Source organism: Calonectris borealis, chromosome 8, assembly GCF_964195595.1.
Source record: "Calonectris borealis chromosome 8, bCalBor7.hap1.2, whole genome shotgun sequence".
Lineage (NCBI taxonomy): Eukaryota > Metazoa > Chordata > Aves > Procellariiformes > Procellariidae > Calonectris > Calonectris borealis.
The window spans coordinates 21,727,275-21,738,687 of record NC_134319.1 but is presented as its reverse complement, the minus strand read 5'-3'; the positions used below and the strand labels follow the sequence as shown (position 1 = coordinate 21,738,687).

At 38.1% G+C, this 11,413-nt stretch overlaps 2 protein-coding genes across 4 annotated transcripts in view; one reads left to right on the top strand and one right to left on the bottom strand.

The window, feature by feature from the left end:
• The window catches only part of FRRS1 (ferric chelate reductase 1), a 99,197-nt gene that overhangs the window by 43,007 nt on the left and 44,777 nt on the right, over window positions 1-11,413 (top strand). The window contains exons 18-19 of one of the 3 annotated variants that reach the window (XR_012674513.1): window positions 5-3,831; window positions 4,096-11,178. The exons of the other annotated variants lie outside the window; for them this stretch is intronic. The gene's annotated coding sequence lies outside the window, so the exon portion shown is untranslated. Of the gene's footprint in view, window positions 1-4; window positions 3,832-4,095; window positions 11,179-11,413 lie in introns of those variants that run through there. 3 annotated transcript variants of the gene reach the window in all.
• The window catches only part of PALMD (palmdelphin), a 61,705-nt gene that overhangs the window by 12,780 nt on the left and 37,512 nt on the right, over window positions 1-11,413 (bottom strand). Inside the window, exons 4-5 of the mRNA XM_075156382.1 lie at window positions 9,964-10,094; window positions 550-664 (exon numbers count right to left, since the gene is read on the bottom strand). Of these exons, the coding sequence (XP_075012483.1) occupies window positions 550-664; window positions 9,964-10,094 (246 nt within the window). The remainder of the gene's footprint in view (window positions 1-549; window positions 665-9,963; window positions 10,095-11,413) is intronic.

The window sequence follows — 11,413 nt, the reverse complement described above, 5'->3', positions numbered from 1 at the left end:
AGAGAGAGAGAGAGAGAGAGTGTGTGTGTGTGTAAGAAGAACTGGAGAACTGAAGTTTAGTTTCATCACTATATTTTTGGAGACGGTTTAAGATGATTTTCAAATATCAAAATGACCTTTTGACAAAGACTAATGACTGATAATATTGTCATGTTTCACTGTAACCTCTCTCAAGGACTTGGGGGAAAGCATGATGCGGTTTAGCTGGGCACATCACCTGAAGGAGTATGAATACGTCAGCCTCCGTACCTGTTAGGTCTGTCTCTGGCTGAGATGCAAAGTTGCTGGTTGGGGTCAGTGGCAGTGCTATCTTTTTGAGATGTGCTATAGATGAGTAATGATAGGAATTGCTCCCCCACCCCCACAAACAAGTGAATGGAGACATTTGGGCACTTGAACAGTATAACATCTTGACCCCTCTTGTATTTGAACTACTGTCACTTTAGACAAAAGCTCACGACCACTCACAGGATCCAGCTAGTTCCTCTTTCCCTTGTTATTATGATGAATGAGTAATGAATTCTACTTCTGGAGTAATTTGGTACTGACCTTTATTATGTCTTCTGTTGTTTTCTCAACAGTCTTAAGTTTCTTTAAAATTGCTGCTTCCTTAGCTGAGATTTCCATTTCCTCTCTTTCCAGAACCTCAATTTCCTTCTCCAGTCTGCAATCATAATTCCCTTTGATTTAATACCAGGTAGACAACAACATTGCAGATTCAATACATTGTGAATATGGACATTAGTGGGGCTGGTTCTACTTACCTTGACAAATTTTGCTGTAATATGAGATCAGCTTATAATTTCACATGCACCAGGAAACACTGTGAAATGGTATTCTCATTTTAAAAAAAATGAGGCTCCTTCTGAGCCTACTTTGAAAACAGTGGCTGAAATTAACTTATTTTTCAGGAGGGAGTAGATAAGGAATATAGCACAGCATTTCCTCATCTCTAAGCAAATTCTCTTCTACATTGTCTCAAGAAATGTGATTACTCCCTTGCAATTAACATGTAGGAATCTAGTATACAGAGACCAGGGTTATGACTTTATTTGTTTGTCTCTTATTTTTGTATGTGTACTTGTACACATTATGAAAAGAAGCAAATTCTTTTGTTGTAAGAAAGTCAGAAGAATGTTCTTGTAACTAGTACTTAAAGGGCTAGAGTACATTACCTCATACGCTATATTTTAACATATGTAGCCAAACTGTATTCAAGAGAATCCCCCATGGAGGAAAGTTCTAGTCATTCTATAACTAGAAACTACAATTCCAGAAGAACCACCTCTATTCATGGAAGTCGAATTGCATTCGTATTTCTGAGGGGTAGAACAGGTATAACTTTTTTTTTTTTTTTCGTAAAATAGTAATGGCATTTACAAGTACTTTTTGTAGATAAAACAGCTCTTAACTAATTTTCTAATATGAAAATTAATACAGCTAGAAATCATAATAGTGATGTGCTTTGCAGGCTACTTTTATGAAGTGATAACTTCATAATTGTGTGGATTTTGAAAACTAAGCAACCTGCAGAGTGGGAGGATGCTCAGGAGACTAAAGTCTGAAGCTTTGTTGTTTTCCAGTCTGTCTGGGATTGAGAATGAAGAATTTATAAACACCCAGGGTGATGAAGGGGCTTTCTGACGGGGGTGTGTGTGTTCAGCTCCAAGATGCCAAGACAGTTCTCCACGGTTTTACATTTGTGAAGTGGGTTCTGGGATTTCAAAATTCCTTGCTTTGGTAAAACAGCTGTAACAGTGCTTGACTGACAGCCTGAAGCTTGATTCTTCAGGGGAAAAAATCTTGATTAAAAATGCAAGATATTGCTGATGTGGGGTGGGTGTTATTGTAGCGTTCCTGATAGACTAGACCAGAGCTTGTGTAGCTACAGACTTAAAAATACTAGCAAGTTTTAAGGGCTTCTCTTTGGGGCTGTGTACTAAGGCTTTTACAGACATACATGTGTTCTTCTTAGTTTCTCATCGGCATTTTTGTGTACTTAATTATCTGGGAAAAGTCCTGAAATATTGTTTCTGGAAAGCATTCCTTTTCAGCAAAACAGCAGTCATGTAAGACACACTGGTTCAATGCACCTAGGACAAGCAGCTAGGAAGGTTAACATTTGCAGTGTTTGCTCAAGCAATAGTCTCATAAGTATTACCAATGTATTTGCAAGAGAAAACTGGGGTAGTTCACATAGGTGTGATACATGTTGCATCAGGCGCTAATAGCAATCACTTTCTAAGATTGCAATTAGGTGAGATTTCTAACACTAAGAAACAATTTTTAAGGGTCTTTAGAGGAGGAACCTTGATTGTAGCCAGGTCTAGTCAGCGAGAGCTTTGTTTTACAAAGACTACAAGCCTACCTCTTATGAATACCAAATATACTAACTTTGAATATTCTCTAAGACAGCAGCATATCCAGCAATTGACTTATCTCTATCAGATTTTAGCAGTGCAAAACAGAAGTATCTTGCCATTTAAGACTTGGCTGATGGGCTAACTATTTTCTTAAAAAACCTTTATTGTTATGTAAAAGGGAGATTGAAACTCAGCAGTCAAATTTTCTTTTGGGCTATTGACTTCTGCTGTAGGTTTGTACATTATTTAAAAGGGGTCACAGCTCCCTTTCCCTCCCCTTTTTGTTATATGTTAAATCTACGTTATACGGTTTCTTGCATGTTAAAGCTGAGTACAATGTTTAAAGCATCTTTTTCCTAATTAGAGTTTTTATTTTCTCAGTATTGTGATGTTTGACAAAACACTTCTAGACAGAAAGGTCCAGGATAAAATATCTAATGTCTATGTATGTGAGAGACGGAGAAAGCTATGCCTGGTTAAAGCACACCTCTAAGGTAAAGTATCTCAGTCAAATTCTTTTCTCTGGTGACTAAGACAGTGACTTAAGCATCCCGTATCCTATTTTTTTTCCTCTTTCTAGTCAAGACCGTTCCTTTCTGCATAAGTGCATATTTGTTGGTTTTTAGATAGAAATTTGCCTTATTAGCATAGTAGTTGGGAAGTCACTTTTCCATAAAGATCTAGAATCAAGTCCAGATTTAACTGTGGGACTTGAGCTGGATCTCTCATGCTGTAGGTGAGTGCTGTATAGCTTCAGTCTCCTGGTTCATCTACCTTTTCTTTTTGGGATCGTTTTTGGAAGAACTTCTTTTAAGTTAAAGGAAAAAACAAAAACAAAAGCAAATTTCAAAACTTTCCGTATTTGGGTGAAATATGTCTTCCATTGTTTTTGAATCCATGTCAGAAATTGATGACTGTAGACTTAAGGCAACTGCAACTGATATCACTAGTTGCTGAGATCAGTCAGAATAGAGTTACAACTAGATGATCTGAGCCAAAGTTACAAATAGAGTAATGATGGCCTATAAGCCTGATAGAAAAAATTGTTTTATGTTTTGACTTATTCTATAGTATGTGCTAGGATCCATGATATTACACCAAAATCAACATTAATAATAGAAACCTGTCCTCTGTTTAAAGTAAGCAGACCAGAAAAATTGAATGCAGGCTCACAGAGAAGCATTATTTATCTCCTACTGTGTGACTCCTTGAGGAGTCTGAATAACACTGTGGCTCTTGCCCTATTTAAACTCAGATTTGTAGAGCTACAATAATAGGATACTATGTGGACTTTTATCTGTTAGTGAGAATATCCTCTTTTTTGAAACACAAAGGTATCACAGACCTCAGAACTGAGATGTGAAGAAAAACGTATTCAGGATGAAAGTAAAAACTAAAAGAAATACTAAAAAGCAGTTAACACTTTGGACCTGAGCTCTGCAAGCTGCCCTTAGGACCCTGCTCAAAGGTAGTGATTATAGTGCCAAAATTTAAAAACTTTATAATGAGGGGGATGAATATTCTTGGAGGGCTATAAAAGAAACTAATGCAATGACCATGTGCCATATTTGTGCACTTCTTACAGAATTGTATTTGTTTAATATATTGAATTTTTGTATTTTTAAGTGAGACTTGATTGCAGTATTATCATAATGCGAAAATTAATCATTAAAAGCTCACAGGAGCATAATGAACTGAAGAATCATTAACCTTTACTATGGGTTTATTTCAGTCTGGACTCTAAACACTGGAAGGAGAGGAGGAAAATTCCTGGAAATGTATTAAACAAAAAAAAAAAGGAGGGGGGACAGAGAAAGAGAAAACACAACCCCAAATAAATCAAAGATGATAAACCCCATATAGTTATCTGGAAGATCAAGAAAATTATTATTTAAGTTTATATATGCTCTCACAGCCATACCAATACCCACTTCATATGGTAATTAAGAGGACTGATTCAGTGCTCAGTGGGGTTAGGGAAAAATTCTCATACCCAGGTAATGGGAATTGCATCTAGACTTTAAGTATCTCTTGTGCACTCATACTTGCATATAGACATAGATTTTATGGTTCATTTTCAGAGGATGTTGTGAGTGTGCACGCTGGAATTTGTTGAAAGGAAACTTTTAAAAGATGTAATCTGTATAGTTCAAAGAAATCAAAGTCCTTTTGACTTCGTGCAGTTGAAAAGTTAGGCCAGAATCTTTCTGGTGTGTTTAAATCTTTAGAAACTTCTAAATCAATGAAATTTTTATTAAGTTACATCACAGTTTGTATTTGTCTTGAAAGGGTCTAGCAGCTACAGTAGCAATTGTAAGAAACTATCTTTTGATGGTCCTGCCGTGTTTTGTAGAGAAATGGAAGTATGACACAGCTACAGTATTAAATCAATCCTTTGGATGTTTGTCCTTCTCTCCTTGAGTAGTGTTCGTTGTTGGAGAGGGGGAAATAAGTATTATGGAGGTGTAGATGAAAGAAGGAACCTTAGAAGCTGAGATACTAAATTGGAGGTTTCTCTGTCAAAGTAGTATCTGAATTAAGAAATTCTACAGAGTATACTTGACTGCAGCTGGCCACCAGCTAATCTGCTGGAGTTGGCATCACTGCCACCCCAGAAGAAAAATAAACAGCTTAAGAATGAAAAGCAGATAGGAGGATACCACCCTGGAGAATACTGGACTGAGAGGAAAAGGCAGTTTAGCAAGTCCTCACATGTTTTGAGGTGAGTCAAATGCTTCAGCAGCTCCGGGATTCCATCTAGCCTTAGCCTGCCTTCATGTGTCTCATTACAAACTATTGAATGGACCTTACTTAACTGGGATGTTGTTTGTGCATTTTGAAGTATGTTGTTTAGCAACTAATTCCATCAAGAATGAGTGCTATTTGCTGAAAATTAAATGAGAAGATGGGACTCCTAATTCTTCATTCAGTTTCTACCCTGACCAAGGGCATGCTTACTGTAACTTCTAACATGTAAAGAGGGTGAATAGGACAAAAATGTAAATGCTGGTTTTGTCTGTAACCAGAGCGTTCAGCTATTTGCAAGGTGGTTCAGGCCACTCGCTGTTCACTATTTTGTTGTTGATAACAAAGAATGGAACTCTCCCTTTTTTCAAAAAATGCTCAACTCTGAACTTAATAGCAGACATACACTACCTCTATTTGACACCCAAGTAAAGAATGTTTCAAAAAAGAAGTCCCATTTAGGAGGGTGATGGAAAGCCCATGCCACTACTGGAAATAATTTGCCTACAATTGCAATTTTCTTCTCAGCAGAAAGAAACAAAGACTGGTCTAAGAGCATTGAAAAAGTTTTTAAAGTGACTCAGATTTTTTTAACTGACGATAAAATCCATGCAGAATAATCATCAGAGTGGACGGAATCTATCTGAATCAAGTGAAGTTTAATAATCAGGTGCCCAGAAGGAAGAATTCTACTGAGCTTCTCAATAATATATATTACTGTTACTGCATGACATGTGTCTACACGATCAGTTTAGCAATCTTTGATTTACAGGGCAGGTCAAAGGTATGACTTCACATATATGTAGTCAAGCAAGCTTTTGTTAGCTTGGCTGCTATCTATGGCATAGCAAAAGCACTGTGCAAGTACTGTACGGTGCATATTTTGTGCTGTTTAGTGGACTTTGTTCATACTGAACTCTCTATTACTAGGTTTCTGTATCTGGTGGCTGGTTTGAAACTGGGCTGGGTATGTCTAAACAAAACATAATGATATCTGGAAGGCAGCGTGGATGTTTTTCTAGAGGTCTTTGTAGACAGCTATTGAGGAGTGGTAGGAAGTATAATTTATAGCAAAAGATGCTTAATGTGAATAAACCTGCTTAAATTCCTAGTTCAGAGGGAAGTTCCCACATGACTCCAGGTATGTTCTTCTGCCTCCATTCTCCATCTATAAAATCAAATGTCCTTGTCTGAGTCGTCTGTGTATCATGAAGATAAAAGCTGCCAAAGACTCTAAGGTGTGTAGGTTGTTTGGTTATGAGTGTAAGTATATCAGTAATGAAAATATTTCTTTTGATATCAAAGCCTTACAAACCTCTAAACTGTCTTTAGAACTTCAGCAATGGTGAATTAAGTCCTCAGGAACGTAAGTAGGAGCACTTCTGTACTGATTTTCATTTCTAGGATGCATTATACCTGTGAAGTTGTTACTGTAAGAGTGAAGACAGCGTGTCATTTTGTGTTATACTTTTTTTGTCGGTTACTCTTTTTATGCTGGTGTAATTTCTCTGATTCATTTCACTACAAATAAATCTGAAGTATTTCAGATATATGACAAGAAGTAGGCATCATTTTAAGGAGGAAGCAATTTGGTGGAGCTTCCCAGGAGAAGGTCACAGGCAGGAAGAGTTAGTTGGTAACACTGGTATTAACAACAAATGGCTGTGGAAATACTTAGTTCGCCATGAAAAAAAGTGATTGCCATGAAAGAGCAGCATATATAAAAATAAAAGAGGAACCATTCACAGGTTCCGTTAAGCAAGTGTAGTAAAACTAATAGCCTTATATTCTTGGAAAAAGAATAGTATTTTTAGTAAGAGGAGAAAGGCCAACAACTACAATCAAACTGTATTGCAGCTTTTTCCACTGTACTGCTTAGAGTTGCAAGTAAACTTATTTCATTTCATTTTCATCAGCATTTAAATTGCAGGTTTATGGTCAGCCATATAGACATACAAACATTACTTGTGCTTGTAATTAACTGAATCTGGAACTATGTAGGAAAATAATTCATACCTAATACATTTCTCTTAAATACAGGCATATAAATAGAAACTATTAAAAAAACAAAACAACAACAACAAAACAACAAAACAAACCTGTCATCCCTGCATCCCACCTACATGGGAAAGGAATTCTAAAATGGATTTTTTTGTATGTGCTGAATGTTAACCAAGTCTGGCAAAAATTCTAGTGGGAAGGTAACAGGCACATTTCTATAGTTAGGCTGTTACAGGCTCAGGCATACATCAAGTGTACGAGCTGAGGAACCCCTGCCTTGTTTGGTATAATATGTGTGCTCTTGGTCATGTGATGCAGTACTAAATGTGCCATCTTCCTATTCATACTGAATCTGCATCTAGTCCTTGTAATTATCAAAAAAGAGACGGGCTGAGATGTTACTCCAGGATCCATGTTATGATTTAAGAAAGCAATCGGGAACAAATGATAGGTTTGGCACTTTCATTTCTCCCTCCTTAAAGCACAAATGCATTTAGAAATCTTCCTTTAAATGCCTGTGGGCATCTTTTAAAAGGCCTGGAAACTTCTAATTCAGATAAACTTTAAAATTTATAACCTCTTGTCAACTTTTGGATCCAATCTAGAATTAAAGCAGAGGGAATATTCCTCTGTGATGCTAATTCACCTACATGAATTAAAGGAGTTTTTCAAGTTTGAAGCTCCAGTTGGATTACTGTTTTACTATTTGTAATAGCGACAAATTCTAGTTGCGCTAAAAAAAAAGAGTCTATATGGCTATGTTCAGAAAAGTAAAGCTCACTATGTGTGTTTAGTTTTGGTCTCTGAGGAAATAAAAATTAAGGCCACTGAGCTGATGACAAATTCAGGATAATAATTACAAAAATAGTATCAAAAGACTCTACGACTGTAGTTACAAACCCAGGATTCTGCGAGACATGGAAATGACATTATGTATGTGAATAATCAACCCTATTTGCTGAAATCTCTGAACTAGTATTGTAGAAAGGTTTTTAAGTCCTAATCCTGCATTCCAAGTCTTCCCAGGGGTAGGACAGGAGGGACCCGCTGCCAGTGTTGCTGTGAGATACCTCAATTAAAATGACTTAGGTGCAGAGAACTCTAAAGGTGTCTTATGAGATGACAGACTAGATTTAGATGCTGGCGATATAGTACACTTCCTGCTAAAATATTTCACTATTTTTAAGGCAGTCAGTATGTCAGGAGTTCAATAGCTTTCCCTTTTAGTGGCATAGACATTCACAGACCTCCACTATAATAGCATTGCTTGTTCTTTACTTGGGTGTCATCAAGTGAATTGGAAACAGTGTAGATAAAGGTTATGTCAGGAGAATGAAAGCATCCTTCCCCCAGCATAGCCACACACCAAATCCGGTTCTTGACTTGGTTCTGAGACTTAAAAAAAGGAGGGGGGGGGAGGGCAGGGGGGAAGCAGTTTTAAAGATCTCCCATCACCAAATTTCTTAGGGTGTAAAGGAGATCTCGGCCAAACCTCCAGCTCTTACTCAAAGTCAACAGGACTTTGAAAATCTAGTCTATCCTCCCAGTGCTTGGAGAAGGGCTGAACTTCCAATGGGCTGGTGGGGAGCTACTTGCTCAGTGCAACTCCCCTGTTGCTCCTGAACCAGTCCTTCCCCACACGGCTCTTTTCTGGTGATCACACTGTCGTAGGCACCCCTCTTCCACGTCTTCATAATCGCAACCTGCTGGGATGTTTTTAGAGCACAGTGTTTACCTCCTACCACAGCAACAAAGAATTCCACGGAAGTACGTGAAAAGCTGTTCTGTTAAGAAAAGTGCTTTCAAGCAAGAAGTCACCATAGCTGTAGAACAAACTAGCACTAGGCTGCTGCCTCTCGGCCAAGAGAATTATCGTTTGTGTCAGAGAGATGGAGTAAGGAGGGAAGTGGGTGGAAGATAACCAGAGGAGGTAATCTTGGTGGCAACTTTGCCAAAAGAGTGTGTGTAGGAGGACAGTAGAGGAAGCGAAGAGTATGGAGAAAGATGTTATTGAACTGAAATAGAGGAAGAAGCCTCAAAAAAGGATGATGAAACTTTCCAGGTTCTAAAGAAACAGGAACACTTCATCTTTTCATCTACAATGAGTAGTAGCAGTTCTCCCAGGGAAGGAGCTGATCGTGTACAGAGCCCTGTGGTATTTGGGAAAGGCTAACTGCAGCTAATAAGCACCTAAAGTCATGTCCATGGTAAATAAGAGTCGTACGTGAGACTGTATGCAATTTGATGTTAGCCATATGTGGTAGGGAGAAACTAGGCAATGAGATTTGTGGGAATATCTCTAACAAAAGATAGAAACAGACCTTTGCTACAACAGGCTTCTGGGAATAAATTTAGGACAAAACAGCATGGAAGATAAGTGAAAATAAGGCAAGTGATACTAATGGGGCTAGGCAGATTGTACTATTCTGAAGTGCTGTGTTATGGTAGAAGTCAGGTATTAAAGGCTGTGCAGGACCTAGTGAAACTGAAGGACTTTTAAAACTACGTGCTGTTATTTTGAAATTCTGATTCAACAGTTGCTATCTCAGAGCAAAACCCATATTCTGTGGCTTACATCTATTGAGTATAGCATGAAAGGGTTATCTGGAATTAGGGAAACAAATACACTGCAAGATACTTATTGTGCAGTTTGATAAAATTCATAGTATGGAGGCTTGTATTGTTTATTCTCTAATTCTAGCTGACCAGAAAATATAACAAAGATTGCTTTACTCTGTGTATCAAACGGCATATGTTTAGCCCTTGCTGACATTTTAATCTTTTACAAAATAAGGTAGGACTTTTAAGAAGGGACCATTTTAACCCAGACAGAAGAGTGAGGGTACTACCCTACCTGAAAATGTCTTGTTCCAGCTCATGAGTCCGTTGTTGGTCCTCCCGATTCTGCTTTTGCATTTCTTCTTGCTCTTTCGGAGTGAGAGAACTAAGGCCATCCAAGAGCCATTTTTCTCGCAAGGCCTTTTTCTGATGGGGAAAAATACAGACAAGTAAGCGTACTTTAAAAGTTAGGCTGTTCAATCATTTACTGTATCTGTCTTGATGCCATAGGCGAGATCCACATTCTTGTGCTGTATCTAGCATAAGGCAACCTGACAGCGGTGAGTGCCACTGAAAGAAGTACTAAAAAACATTTGTGTTTTGAGATTGACTTAAAACCAAACTCATTAAGAACAATGTCCCATTTTATTAGTCCACCCAACAAATACTTAGAGCATGTCAGTTGCTACCTGTAACAGATTAATATTTATAAGTGGAGTCAGTGGTGTGTTTGTCCTCAATAAAGCAGAACAGTTGTATCAAAGCGTACACATTAGACTCATGTAAAAGGCCCCAGTCAGAAGTGCTATAGTTTTATTTCAATAGCCCTGATTTCTGGGGTCATGGCATTGCATAAATTCTGGGAGGGGGTATTTCTGTAAATTTTCTGTAAATAAGGTTGTATAGGGGGAAGAGATCTCCAGGGAGTTAGTGGTGCAATACTATCTCTAGAGTTTACAAGGAACTTGGGTAATTATGGTAGTGAACTCGCATTTCATCTGGTGAGGATGTGTGGGGTAAGAGTGGGACTGGAAAGGTGGAGCGTTAGTGTTTCAGCAGACCCGCTACGTATTTAGAACTGCGTTGTAGGGGCAATCCAGGGCTTAAGTATTTAGGTCCTGATCTGTTTAATGTCTGTGGAGTTCTTTCTATACAGTTGTGGCTTATAAATGGGTGTATTGCATGTGTACAGGTGAGTGGATGTATCTCTCAGCTGTGTTTTCAAGTTTTGAAAAATATGGCTGTATGCACTGATTGCTTCCTACAGCTGCTTTAAAATATGAAAGGTGGCATCTGAAAGTCATCAGAGCTTTCTAAAATACTCCTGGTAGGAAAAAAAAAATATTCATGGAGATAAGTTCATTTTAGCAGGCTAGAGGTTGTAAACCATGCAAACTTTCTTGTGCTCTTTTTACTCCCTTCAGTCTAAGTCAGGAATATAAATCCAGTTGCTGCCTTGGGGAAGAAGTGGGAGTCAGGAGTCCCTAGAAAAACTCTTTTAACGGGGGGGGGAAGCACGCATGTAAGGTTTTTAATTAACCATGAATTTTCCATCTGTAATTTAGATTCCTTGAGTTGTCTGATTTCCATGTTAGGTTTTTTTGTTTTTTCCCTATATAGTTTCGTTAACTGTAGGATGTGGATGAAGATTAAATTGGATTTTGACTACTACTGCTTTGAGGCAGAGCTGTGCCCAGCACTGGTGAGAAGGCTGCATTAACCTCAGTGCTGCTTGCAGCGGCTGT